Raw genomic sequence first — 14,824 nt, forward strand, 5'->3', positions numbered from 1 at the left:
GATAACACGCCGATGTGTTATCGAAGAAGAAATCAAAGTACTTAGTGAAAAACCTCTCTGCCGCCCTCCAAGTGGTAAATCGATTTACTAGACAATCAGTTAGGATACACAAATAGCAATAGACCCTCCAAGCCTAATCTACCCAATGCATCTGAACCTTCCAAGCTCCTACTCCAATAAGGTTTCTTGGAACCATGTCTTGTCTAGCTTTCCAACTCCCGCAATATGCCCGATTGCATCCGCCAAAGCTTGGCTTCTTCCAATGCTTTCCAGCAACACCAAAACCTCACTTGACACTTAGAATGAGTGTGTTAAGTGTTTGGGCTATCAATCTCTCAAGGATATGGAAATGGAGAGGTAGGAGTTGAGGAAAACCACAATGGATTATGTAAAGAATTGTGGGTATAACAATCTCTCACTCTCAAGGGTTGTGGGTAGGGTTTTCTCTCTAAAAGTACTACTCAACATCTGTGGATAATGTGGGTATATATAGTGTGGTTAGGGGCAGGGTGTATCGGATATGACAAATTAGCAAAATAGAATATTTTGCGGGTATCTCGCGGGAAGGCCTTACCTGCGAGACACTCGCAAAACCCAACTATCACCATCTGTCATTACTCTTCGCATTCCAGTCATATGCTAAGCACGTGCTTCACTTCGCGGGAAGGCTTCTCGCGAGCTACCCGCAAAAACTTCTTGCTCTTTTCTTTGCCTTGAGTTTTCATACTCTCTCTCACATACAACCCTTACAAAGAACACCCACATATAATATAGGGTACATAAGGTTGAACATAATTACAATCAAATTTGGCACAAAATTAAAGCCAATACAAAATAGTTCTAAATCACAACTTTACAATGTTTAATAGGACAATTCTTTAGAAGATATAATATCTGCTAGTTGATTATCTGTGCAAACAAATGGAGCAATTACCAATTAATCACCAGCAACCTGCCATGATAACCATATATAAGATTCCATATAATTAGCATGGTCTATAATATAATCAAAAGCCAAATAAGTAACCTGTCTGAATTTGATCTCAAAAGAAGAGATATTAACTAGCCTTAATTTCCATTTTTGCCTCTCCATTGTTTATCATTGTAAGTTCTTGTAAAACAATTTCACACTTTCTGATTTTAGATATGACAATTTCTTGGGCAAAATGGGTAAATACCCTTAATTTTAATACCTCTTTTCAAAGTATTTAGCAAAATGCTCCTATTGTAGAATTCAATTTTAACAAAATAAAGTTACAGATGGAACTCAACATCATCAAAATCAAGTTCTATGTGCATTTTTAAGTAGAAAAATTTTAAAAAATAAAAATAAAAAAAAGTGGAGATTTTTAAATGAACTCGACATCATCAACAAAGTGCTCTCTCGTATGCTTTCTGTTAAGGGAAATTTTGGAATAACAAATTAATCTAAGCCCAAAGCCCACTAACTCAATATTTCCAGCAACTCAGACAGACGAACCCGTGAAAGAAGCCCATGTTGTTGGTACAATCAAATGCAAGGCTGGTTAGAATTGGGCCCACAAGGTCCACCCCAAGGACCCACCATTTGGTCTTTAAATTTGGTGAAGCTAAGTTTGCAAAAATGGCCAGATCAAGAATATAAGGCCCACTGCTACAACAAAGGACTTGCTATGCGGACCAAGCCTGCATTTGAGAAGAAGAAACCCAACAAAGGGATAATTTGGAGATGTGAATTGGAGGGCAAAAGACTGGCTCATCAATATGCAAAAACCAGACACTAAAGGAAGAACCAAAAGTCTGTTAAATTAACGCACATGCTTGACATACATTTTGATCCCAGTAATGGATTCAATCAACATTTAATGCTGATTTCCTAATTCTCAAATTCATCAAATCGGGAAAATCAATAACTACCTACTCCTTTTGAGTGTTTTCTGTCTAAAGAAAGTACATAAGTCCATCAAATATACCAGGTTGTTCTCTCATTCAGTAGATTTTTTAGTGACTCCAAAAAAATCTATAAAATGGAGGAGGACCTGAACATTTAGGACATCAAATTGAGGAGACTTAGAGAGAGATAGAAAATTACATTTTGAATTCAGGTGCTTCTTAGTTCTTATATTCGCGTAAACCTTCAAACAAATTTAGTAGATACTTAAACATTAAGTGCACTAAACAGGAGTGACTTTTTTTTCTTTCATTACACTAATCACAATTTTTCCTTATTCCAAGGCCAATGCCATGATTTACCCAAGTTTTGTGAGTTGGACAAAGTGTTTTCCCTTCTTTTGTAGGCTTGTCAAGTGCTGTGTCATACCAAGGCTTTGTTTTGACTGAATATTTTTCTACCATGAAGTGTTTTCAAGGAAAAAAAAAATTCAAATGTTTGGTTGTGTTTATGAAAATAATATGAAAAACATTTTTTTTTTTTTTTTAGACCAATGGCCGGTGGTAGTGGTTGGTGACTGAAGTCTAGGGATATTTGTGGAGGGTGGTGGTTGGGTGGTTAACAATGGGAGTTAGGGTGGAGGTTTGGTTTATGAATTTTGAGTGAGGTGAAAATAAAAGGACTGCAAATGAAAATGTAAAACATTTTTTTTGCTAGAAGTGCCTTTATTCTACGATTAACAAGAAAACAATTTCCAATTAACCAACATTTTTAGTTGCCCCAAACACCTACAAATACGAAAAATATTTTCCAATAATTAAATTTTGTTGAAACAAACATGCCTTAAAATACACTTAGCCTTCTCTATTATTCATGACGACAAAAGTCATGGATTTGACTCCATAAACTAATTCAGGTTAGCAAGGAAGACCAATCAAGTGCGGGCATATGACTTTAGCATTTTCCATATTTTATACCAAAAATTGCTTAATTCTCGTTTAGATTTAACGTTTTGCGTCTGCGTTGCGTTTTGCTTTTTCTTTTTTTCTTTTTTTTCACGCGTTTCAATCCACTTTTTTTTTACTGTTCATTACTGTTGCAATTACTGTTCATTAAACAATAGACGCAACATTTGACTTTTTTACACAAATTTTACTGTTTATAGACCCACAAATTTCACTTTTCAGCAACTTTTTTATTAAAAATGAGTCTCATGGTACTATTTACACATTTAAAAATTATTTGCTACAGTATTTTTCTCTATAGTCAAATATGGTTACTATTAATGTTGGAAGATTGTCATTTACTTAGAATCTACTGTGTTTTTTTCATAGCAAATATGACAAATAGATTGTTCAACTAGTATAAATATAATAATAATCATGTTAAATTTGTTCAAACTTTGACAAATAGATAGTCCAAAAGGTAGTATATAATCTACGTAGCGATTGGGGTAGTCATGTCATATGCGCGTATCTACAACAGCACGGCCCCACTGTGGCAGCTCCAGAAATTTTTTTCATAATGTTTCTCAAGAAGTATAAATTACACAATTTAATAAAAAGAAAATTGTATATATTGACGACAATAACAACAACAACAACAACAACAATAATAATAAAACACGTAAATACATAAAGTTTTACAACATAAGACTTGTAGAGTTCAGTTGTAGTTGTTGCTAGTGTTGCTGGACAGGGATGAACCACGATGGCTGGAGAGAGTAAGTGAGTTTTTTTTTTTTTTTAGTTTGGGTATTGTTAGTGGTTTTATTATAATTTTTTTTTTTCCCAGATTTTAGTTCAAGTTTTTTTTTTTTTTTTCCATGGTTTTATAAACCAATATGGTAAAAGAACCAAAAAAGGGATTGGTTATTAGTTTTTTGGTCAAACCGAGATCCGACTGATAGTTGAATTGGTGATGTCATAAATAATATAATTATATAAATTTTAAATTATATAAATAAAAATATAATAAGTTTATTACTAATAATATGATAGCAAAATGTAAAAACATAATATTTAGTGACATTTTTCGTGTAAATTTAATCAAATTTCCTTAGAATGGACGATCACATGTTTAATTATAATCATTAAAAAAAAAGTTTATTTTATGTATATAATGAATAAATTGATGTTATATAAAAATTAAGTAGCTTTTTAAGTTTATTCACTTAATTAACTAAAACTACTTTTTTTTTCTAATCAAAATTATCGGAAAAAGAAAAAAAAAAGTAGTTGTACAATGAAAAAAAAAACTAAATTTACATAACTTGGACCAATTAGTTGTATAATAAATATTATAATTTTTTTGAAAAAAAAGTAGTCGTACAATGGCAATGTGTCAGGTAAAGCAAAAACTAAAAGTAAAGCTATAGTATAGGCTTAAAAGAATATAAAAATATGTGATTCTTTTTACTTGAAAGAGCCAATATATTATTAAGTTGCTCAAATTATTGACCAAAGTTTAATTTATTGGCAAAAAAAAATTCAAAGTGTTCCCAAAAATTTGTTTAAAAGTAGACAAATATAAAATTTTAAATTATTAAGTATAATTTTTTTTTTTAGGTCAAGTGGTCCTGGGACCACCCTGCCACCCAGGACCATAAGGTGGCGCCGCCCCTGGCCCCACATGGCCATGGAGCGTGGACGGACATGTCCAAGAGTGAAATTCTCTGACACACACAAAGTCTTTGGTTTTTTCTCAGACACTGCTGTGCCACAACAACGCACGCAAACAATATATGGATCAATGTCCAAAACCAAAAGCCTCTCTTTTTGTGATTATTAGGGTTTATTACTCCTATAGTATTGCTGCTCTTATAGTCTTCTTCTTCTTCTTCCCCAACATCTCAAAATTCTCAGTTATCTTTGCAATCTCACTGCCGTTCATCAATGAGGATCAGAAAACGGTGGCCCCCTCCTCCTCCTCTTTTAGTTACACCGCCAGATGTTTTATCTTCAACTCCTCAGGCGAGTCAACCTCCACTACAGCCATCTATCACTGGCTATGATCTACGGCTACCGGAGCATCTTCAGCCAGTCAAAGTCAGCAATATCAGCGGCTGGGATTGCCCAAACCATGACAACTATTCAAAGGCAAAAAAGGAGTGTAGCTCAGATAGTTATTCCAACGAGGTACATAAGAGGTCTAATGTTTGTTCTTCTCTCCACTATGTTCTTTGTATGTAGCTTATTAAGGTTTTTATCAATGTTTAAACAGTGTTGTTTTGGGCTTGCCTTGTAGGAACCACCTACCCCTGCCAGAGAAGAAGAAAGCACTTCCAAGGACAAGAAGTTTAATGCAACTAAGCAAAGGTAATAATCTTAAATGAAAATTCTTGGTGTTTTAATAGGATGTTCATTGTACAGTTCATATTGTTCATACTAACTTTTTACCAATCTTTTTTTTATTATTATTATAAATTTTCTGTTGCCCTCTTTTGTACGTAGCACCAATATTCTTTAGAGTTTCCAGCTTTAGTAATTAATGCGCCTAGCTTCTGTGTGTGTGTGCGCGCGTGTTTGCAGTGTCGGATGGTACAATCAGAAAAGGCCTGCAGAGACAGAGACACAGACACAGACATCGCCTACAAGTTCCATTTCTTCGTCGTTATCTCATTTTGGTACGTACACATATATATATCAGCTCTATATTCGTACATACAAATGTTCCCACAAGTCCATAACCATGTACAAATTGCCCATACTTCTGTTGTGTGCCTATTGCCTAGAGAAGCCAATATTGCCTCAACATTTCTTACAAAGTTCTCTTTTGTTTGGATCTTTTGATTTGGGTTGCTGCCCTAGATCCTAGTCTTGTTAAAGTTCTTAGGGGGCTGGATGCAATGCAATTGCAGGTCCCCCTATGTATAAATCTTATTTATTGATAAAGTTTTTCATTTCATCAAAAATAGATAATAACATAAATATGAATGTTTTTTTGTATGTATGTGTATGTATGTTGGCGAGTTTATTATAGAAAAAATTGCATAACTTTTTTCACCTCCGATGTTATGATATTAAAAAAAAAAAAAATTATTGTGTGCATTGATGATTATTGACACTGTTATTTCAGTCTCTGATATGGATTTGATGAACAATGACACTGACAGGAAGCTGGAGTGAGGAAGAGAAAGCATTTCCATTGAAGAAGAGAAGAGCGAGCTTCATTAGATTAATGTTAAAAAATGAATCTACAAGGAAGCAAGAGAAGGAAGAAATGGGTAAGAAGAGTACTAGTACTGGTGCAATTGCAAATGATGAGTGGAGGTGCGTCAGGTCAAATGGGAAGAAATGGAGATGTTGGCAATCGGCTCTTGAGGGGTATGCTCAATGTGAGTATCACTTGAATCAAGAAAGAGTGAGAAACATGAGGCATATTTGTAAGCAAAGACAAGCTGCACAGATAAGTAGTAAAGCTGAGAAGGTACTGGAGACTAGTTTGTACGGTGAGGATGAGTTTAACAGTGATGATGATGATGATGTGGGATTTGAGGTTGGTAAGGTTGGTTTGGTGAAGGCTCGGTCAATAACTAGTTTTTACTAGCTCTTACTGCTTCCCGCCTGTGGCTACTCTTTGAGTTCTACATGGCCTTAGCTAGTGATAAATTAATGGCAATAGTTGAATTGGTAGGTGTTTGATCAATTTCTATGAACACAAATGGTGCATTTAGTTATCATGGCTAACATTTTCCAACATGAAATATGAACTTTTGTTTAATGCTGTTCAAATGTTGTCGCAAATGAAAAGGGTCTTTCATGTTTCTTTTCAATTTGTATATTATTTATTTTTATTTTATTTTATTAAGAGCGGGGTAAGGTAAGTGGGAAAAAAATTATCTCATGTACTTATCTTATGGAGCTTGCCTCTTACGAGTTATCCTATATGCTCGTCTTATGCAACACTTTTGGCTTGAGACCTATATGCTTGTGAGAGGTGTTCCATAAAACCAACACAAGGGGAGTATGGGTAATACGGTAAAAATAATGTTACACACAATGTTTTTATTTGTTCTTATCTAGGACTACCACATATATTACTTTCTGATTTACTATTTATAACTTATCATCCTAGCAATTATGAAATACTTGGCAAAACTACTTTTATTGATCTAGTAATGGAATATTCTCGTGCTGTCATGCACCTTCCTCTTAATTGAAGGGAGTGATAGATTAACCATTAAATTTATAAGTGATGGATCAATCATTGATTTTAGTAATGTTAGTATGTGTTTAGATAGAGATTATCTCAAGTTTGCATTTTCAATGTTGCGTTTTCTCTCTTCTTCTTCTTTTTTTTTTTAGGGGGGGGGGGCATGCGTTTCAGGAGACAAGGGCTACTGTTCATGCACAGTGCATGAACAGTAGCCACACTATTTGAATTTTTAGCCAATTTTCACCAATAGGTCTCGTATACTGTTCACAGGACTCACAAACTTTACTTTTCTGCAATTTTTTAATTAAAAATTGGTCACACGGTACTATTCACACATTTAAAAAATATTTTGCTACAGTATTTTCAGTTTTCAGTTTTCAGTTTCAGCAAAATAAGTTCTATCCAAATAGATCCTTAATGTGCTAACTGTCTTAGTTCAATTACCATGATTGATTACGACTTTAAGTTAATTTAATTAGTAAAATTTTTTGTTGTTGGATAAAAAATATATAGATTTAAATAATGCTTTTACCAAAAAGAACCTTGTTATTGTTTTGGTTTGATAAAAATGAGCAATTATTATTGAGTAGGCAGAATTTGTTTAAATCCTAACTTATCTATCAAAAAAAAAAAACTCCTGTATAATTTAAGCTTTGCCTTTCATTATCTTCTTATTTTTCTTAAAAAAGAAAAAAAATCTTCATTTTGTGAGCAAAACTGTGATATAATTAGGCTCCTAAGTAATTATGTACACACCATAGAACTGGATCAGTTCTAATGCAAGCTAAACCAAAAGGTTAGCTAATTCTAAATTGAACTAGTTTATTTCAATTAGTTTTTCTAGAATCGGATGAGGACAAGTTTTAGTAACATACAATCTACAAAAATGTCAAATTTAATAATGAAAAATGTTAAGGAGCTATTTTTATAAATATTTTATTGGGAGAATGAAAAAATAATAAATGTTGTTAACGGCTTTTTATATTTTCCAAGAAAGTGATGTCAAGTGTGGGTTCCAGTTAGCTCAACTGATAAAATCTTTGATGGTCGTATAAAAGATCTGGAGTTCAATCCCCGCCTACACCAAAAACTGATTGGTGTATTGATCTGATGATAAATGGCTATCATCTGAACCCCCGCTTATACCAAAAACTGATTGATGTATTGATCTGATGATAAAACTGATTGGTATATTAAAATCTAATAAACGAGAGACATGTGTGCAAAAATAACTACTCACTAACACATGTAGATAGTATCATTTGATACAAACACCTTCTCCACTATGACCAAAATTATGTTCCTTTAGCCCATAGGTCATCATTATATTGGACTTAGGACTATCCAACCTAGACTCAAACCTGATAAAACCTCCCAACTTGAAGGCACCTGAGTCGAAGGTCATCCAATCTAAGCACTAGACTGGTGGATGGCAAATTTGCATCGCTGAAAATCTCAGCTCGAGTGACAAGTGTCTTGTCTAAAAAATCATGTTCATTGGACCTGTTCAAAAGTATTTTGTTCTCTTTCCCATCCCGTCGCCATGAGCTACCATTCTTTGCCTTGTGCCACTATTCTTTACAAATCTATCTTAAGATCTTCATCAAATCTATTGAGATCTTTGCAACTGCCACCAAATTCGAGCTAACTAGTGGTTTTGTCCAATCCAATCTTTGGAACTCCCATGCCGTGGTGGATGAGAACTTCAATACTCGTACTTGACAATGGGTTTAGCATTTCCAGACTCATTGTGATTGAGTCGATTCCCAAATTAACTCTAAAACCGATGTCGTCGCTCGACCCATGGACGACCCCTAATTGGACTCATAAGTCATACCCAAATCCATGTCCAAGTTCAAAAACAGGAAATGATGTAATCAGTTAATATTTTTCAAGTTTTCTCCATCGTTTTTTTTTTTTTTAAGATTTTTCCCCGTCAATTTCTTAATTTTATCATATAACCATTCCAATAATTAAAAAGTTTATAATTTAAGTCATTTTCATTGCAAAGTAATTATTTTTCTAAATTCATTATTTTTAAGATGACAAAAAAAGACATAGGAACAAAGCAAGAACAAGTAGTAATAGATTAAAGAAGAGAGAGTTCCTTATTAGTACAACTAGTAAGTTACCCGTGCAATTCACAGATAATATTGTAATATTTAATGTAAAATGGTTTTGGAGAATGTTATATATGTATTATAGCATAATTGTTATAGAATTTTATTAGTAATGAGTTCAACATAAAAAGCAACAATTATAAATTGCTATCACATATCCATTATATTTATTCATTGAAGTAATGAGAAATAATTATTAAAAAAAAAAATAACAACCTTGGAGGAATATTATAGAATAGAAGTTGATATAAAACAAAATACACGTCCTAAACACCCACAATCAATCACATCATTTACAAAAATCAAGTGGTGGATGAGAACTTCAATACTCGTACTTGACAATGGGTTTAGCATTTCCAGACTCATTGTGATTGAGTCGATTCCCAAATTAACTCTAAAACCGATGTCGTCGCTCGACCCATGGACGACCCCTAATTGGACTCATAAGTCATACCCAAATCCATGTCCAAGTTCAAAAACAGGAAATGATGTAATCAGTTAATATTTTTCAAGTTTTCTCCATCGTTTTTTTTTTTTTTAAGATTTTTCCCCGTCAATTTCTTAATTTTATCATATAACCATTCCAATAATGAAAAAGTTTATAATTTAAGTCATTTTCATTGCAAAGTAATTATTTTTCTAAATTCATTATTTTTAAGATGACAAAAAAAGACATAGGAACAAAGCAAGAACAAGTAGTAATAGATTAAAGAAGAGAGAGTTCCTTATTAGTACAACTAGTAAGTTACCCGTGCAATTCACAGATAATATTGTAATATTTAATGTAAAATGGTTTTGGAGAATGTTGTATATGTATTATAGCATAATTGTTATAGAATTTTATTAGTAATGAGTTCAACATAAAAAGCAACAATTATAAATTGCTATCACATATCCATTATATTTATTCATTGAAGTAATGAGAAATAATTATTAAAAAAAAAAAATAACAACCTTGGAGGAATATTATAGAATAGAAGTTGATATAAAACAAAATACACGTCCTAAACACCCACAATCAATCACATCATTTACAAAAATCACAAATTCACAATGTTTATGGTCTGTTTGGATTGAGGGAGAGTGAGGGGGAGTAATGTAGAGTAGAGTAGAATAGATTTAGCCCAAAATTAGTCTATTTTTAACCAACTCTACTCTACTCCCCTTCACTCCCCCTTCTTCTCCCCACCATCCAAACATGCCATTAACCTTAATATCAAAATCATAATTGTCATTGTCACTCAATATAAAAAGCAAGCCCCCCTTCCTTGGTTGTAACTAGGGGTGGCAAATGGGTGGGTTGGGTCATAAATGGGTTGGATCATAAGTGAGTTGAGTGTGTAATTATCCATTTATCCATTTATGACTCGTTTATATATAAATTAATTATCCATTACCCGCCCAACCCATTTAATTAGTAACCCGTCCATTTAACCCAAATAAATAAATAACTTGTTAAAAACTTTAAAAACAAAAATTAAAAAGTTCAAAAATCAATTTTCATGTTCTTTCCCTTCATTTTCCCTTCACAAAATTTCATTTCTCAGTAACCAAACAAAGCCACAGTATAAAAAAAAAATAAAAAAAAAGGACTTTTTTCTTCTCTGTGCTGCTTCGTCTCTTTCAACCCAAAACTCTGAAACTCAACAACTCCATCTCCATCGTCACAAACAACTCTTCCTAACCCTATCGAAATCAACAACTCCATCCACATCCTCTACCTCCGCCACAATCGCGTTCCTTATTGCTGACAAATCGATCCGAAGCCACGACCTCAGAGTCCACTTTTCCAGAACCTTCTTGCTGAAATTTGACAACGAGTACACTTGTTGAAACTCTGAAAGTTTCGGTTAGAGCCTCTTCACGAAATTGATCTCCACCGGAGGGGATCGAATCGCTGGCACAGAAAACGAAGTCGTAGCTGAGTTGAAGAAATTCTTGAGCTCTCGATCCAACGATGTCGCTAAGTTCTTGAACGTGTTGGCTTGGTGGCACATGAGTTGGATATCCACGTTCGCCGAGTCATGAACCTCTCACCAACCTTTGGATATGAAGGAGAACGCACTCGAATTCGACGAAGAAGAAGACGACGACGTTGCTCGATTCTCGTTGTCCATGGCTGACTCTGAAAAAGCTTGGGTTTCTCTTCGTTCTTTGAAAATTTCTGGGCTTAAAAGAATTGGTCTCTCTCTCTCTCTCTGTCTGAGAAAATGTTTAGAAATCTAGAAGTTAAAGTGTTTGGGAGTGTTTGGTTACTGAGAAAATTTGTTTATTTAAGTTTTAGATTTTAGAAGGGTTTAGTTGGTTATTTAATTTTAAATTCTAAATGGGTTTAGTGGGTTTTAGTGGATTTATCCAACTCATACAGGTTAGGATTAAATGAAACAACAATGTTAAAACTAGGTAGGTGTCGTCACAAGACTGAACGTAAATAACATCGTTTTTTGTCTCTGTGTATTTGACATGAGATGGCATGAATGGCTATGGTAGCATACATAAAAGGATAGAAGTGAAAGAGGTCAAAATTCTGAATTAAAATGGAAGGGTTTTGTGTGTATGTGTGAGAAATGAAGAGTCTTGAAATATTGAACCAAATGATACAAATTATATTTATTTTTTAATTATAAAAGTCTTGAAATATTAAACCAAATGAAACAAAAAGTCTAAATTTAATTTGTTCTTATCTCTGATATGGCATTTAAGAATATTCCAATTCTTTTTTAAAAGAATATGTCACTCGGCAGAACCTCATACTTTTCCATATAAGATCTCTGTTATATATATATATATATATATATATATAATATATATATATTTATATATATAATTTGCTCTTATTTAATTTGTTCTTATATCTGATATGACATTTGAGAATATTCCAATTTTCTTTGTAAAGAATACGCCGCTTGGTAGAACTTTATGTTTTTCCGCATGAGATCTCTGTTTATATATATATATATATATATATATATATAGATTTGTCAATCTCACCTCCTTGCTATATGGATAATATTGCTTCCATTGAATGGTTAGTAATTACTTTTTTTTTTTATGAAGTTTTTTATTATATTTTAAATGGTTGTGAGGGAGTTAATTGATACAAATTGATAAGAAATGATATTTCATAAACATAAATTTAAATTTTTGACACAAATTATTCAAATAAAAATCGTTTCAATTCATCCCTTTGATTATTATTTAAAAATATCAGAACCACAAGTAACCATCTAAGGTAGTGACCGAATGGGTAGAGTATTTATAGGATGGGGCTTGAGTTCTAATTAATAGAGGCAATAACATGACGTTGGTCTAATTTAAGAATTGAAAAAGGTTTGAGGCACAAGTTGTGGCACAACTCACCCATATGGGGAGTTATAGTTGGTGGAGGGATGTCCCCACATGGACCTACCAACACCTTCTTACTTATTATAAAATAAACCCTTAAAGTGAATGTACTTATTCCTTATATAGGTACAAAATGACACCCCATTTCCTTCCTCTTATGTGTGTAAAAATAAATAAATAAATAAGGACACGTTATATAGAAGTCAAACACTACATTTTTTTTTTTTTTAAGAAGAGGTCAACATTACTTTGTTGCCAAAAAAAAAAAAAAAAATCTCTAAAATATGACTTTTAATTATTACTAAACTTTGTTTATTTATGAGTTTTTAAAAATTTTGTGTGTCAAAAAGAATTCACATGGAGAGATATTTTGTTCATATAAAATGTAAGTAAAATTTTCGTNCATTTAGACCCATCTAATTAAATAACCAAATGGGTTTTTATTCATTTAACCCAAATACTCAAATGAGTTGGGTTAAGACTTATCCAAATAAGGTAGATAATGAGCGGATTCATGGATATGGATAAAAATTGCCACCCCTAGTTGTAACCAACTCATACAGGTTAGGATTAAATGAAACAACAATGTTAAAACTAGGTAGGTGTCGTCACAAGACTGAACGTAAATAACATCGTTTTTTGACATATAAAATGTAAGTAAAATTTTCGTGGTTTTCCATTATTTTAGTTGAAAGAGATTTATTAAAGATCTAAATTTTAAAGATATGATCAAATATAGGTTGTCCATTGCCTGCAAAAAACTAGGGGGCACAACCTGCGAACCCGACACGACATGATACGAAATTAGTAAATTATGAGTTGAGCCTTAACGGGTTTGTGTCATAGTCGGGTTGACACGACTGACCCGTTTAATACATGGGTTAAGTTATTGTTGAACACATAGAACCCATTTGACCCGTTTGACCTATTTAATTAAATAACATTTTAATATACCCTTCAAACTTTAGTATATAAACTTATAATTGTTGTGGTTTATTTTCTTTGACATATTTTTATTTTTATTTGTGATATTGAGATATATTTTAGTTTTAAATGATTATTTGTGATGCAGTTACTCGTTAGTTCTGAATTTTATATTAAAAATATTTATTTTTTTTTAATAATTTTTTTTTTTCATTTTGATAAAATCTAATAAACAAGTTGATACGACTGACCCGATTAATAAATGGGTTGTATTAGGATTGTGGAATCTTTACCTGTTTAATAAACATATCAGGTTAATGTTGACATTTATAGTCGAATACTCATGAGTTGATACAATACGAACCCGAATTGCCACTCTTACGCAAACCCAGCCCACTTGGTCAATTTAAACCGATTTGACAACCCATGGTTGGCTCCATTTGCATAGGTTGGTCTTGAATGTTAAAAAAAAGCTAGGTTTTGATTTGCATCTTAGGTCCCTTAATTCATGACAAGTCAAAATTGAACCAACCGAATCCTTTGTTACTCTCTATCTCTCTCTCTCTCTCTCAAATTTCCTTACCACCAAACTGGTCTTTCCCTCTTCCGTTTTTTTTTTTTTTTAATTTGCCGAAGTTACAGAAATTAAGCCCGAGACTTGGCATCTCTTAACCTATCAAGGTCAAGATATGGCCATCAAAGTCTAGATCTAACCATAAAGGTCAAAATTCTCGTTGTTTGTTGTCATTTCTCAACACACTTAGTGATCGTCTAGATACAAACATGTTTGTGTTTGTGCTCGTGTTGGCATTTTTTGTGTAAGTTTCGTGCACTGTTCACGAGACTTGCAAATACAAATTTCAATAAATTTTTCTTTAAAATTGAATCTCACGACACTATTAACACATTTAAAAATTATTTTATTACAATTTTTTAAATTTTTAATTTTTAACAATAAATAATATCTAAATAAACCCTTACTCGTTGTTCCCCTCGTCGAGATATCCAACCGATAGCTAGACAACTCCAATAGTGAAAATCGATGACCTGATCAATTGGTAATTTGATATTGGTCAGTCGGCAATGATTGGCCTCCTTTGGGCTTAGGGCAAACCCAGGCCGATTTGACCCAAAGACGCCCCTAAAATTATAAGGTTTCTTTACGTAAATATCCTTAAAAAATGAAATTAAAACAAAAGAAAAGTGAGCAGAGCAAGCAGGACAAGAATATTCAATTTATGCTCTCCATTGGTGGGCCCCACGCTCATTTTGCCTTCCCATCCCCAACTCTCCTTGCGGATAAGCTTTCTATTCAACCGTTGTCCGATTCTCTTATTTTCGAACCAAGCAAAAGCCTTAAAAAAAAAAAAAAAAAAAAAAAACAGTATTTTGTAAAATAAAATATCTT

At 33.0% G+C, this 14,824-nt stretch overlaps 1 protein-coding gene across 1 annotated transcript; it reads left to right on the forward strand.

The window, feature by feature from the left end:
- The first annotated feature begins 4,623 nt into the window (after positions 1–4,623).
- Positions 4,624–6,601, forward strand: LOC112028377 (uncharacterized). The gene is made up of 4 exons (XM_024061064.2): positions 4,624–5,007; positions 5,117–5,187; positions 5,401–5,495; positions 5,985–6,601. The coding sequence occupies exons 1-4, from the start codon at positions 4,765–4,767 to the stop codon at positions 6,416–6,418; spliced, it is 843 nt and encodes a 280-aa protein (XP_023916832.2). The 5' UTR covers positions 4,624–4,764; the 3' UTR covers positions 6,419–6,601.
- The last annotated feature ends 8,223 nt before the right edge of the window (positions 6,602–14,824 follow it).

The sequence above is a fragment of the Quercus suber genome, unplaced genomic scaffold (genome assembly GCF_002906115.3).
Source record: "Quercus suber isolate HL8 unplaced genomic scaffold, Cork oak 2.0 scaffold_1, whole genome shotgun sequence".
NCBI lineage: Eukaryota > Viridiplantae > Streptophyta > Magnoliopsida > Fagales > Fagaceae > Quercus > Quercus suber.

Coding starts and splice junctions, on each gene's coding strand:
- LOC112028377 (XM_024061064.2), top strand. CDS start 4,765: ATGAGGATCAGAAAACGGTGGCCCCCTCCTCCTCCTCTTTTAGTTACA. Junction 5,188..5,400: donor TTTAATGCAACTAAGCAAAG/GTAATAATCTTA, acceptor GCGTGTTTGCAG/TGTCGGATGGTACAATCAGA. Junction 5,496..5,984: donor TTCGTCGTTATCTCATTTTG/GTACGTACACAT, acceptor TGACACTGACAG/GAAGCTGGAGTGAGGAAGAG.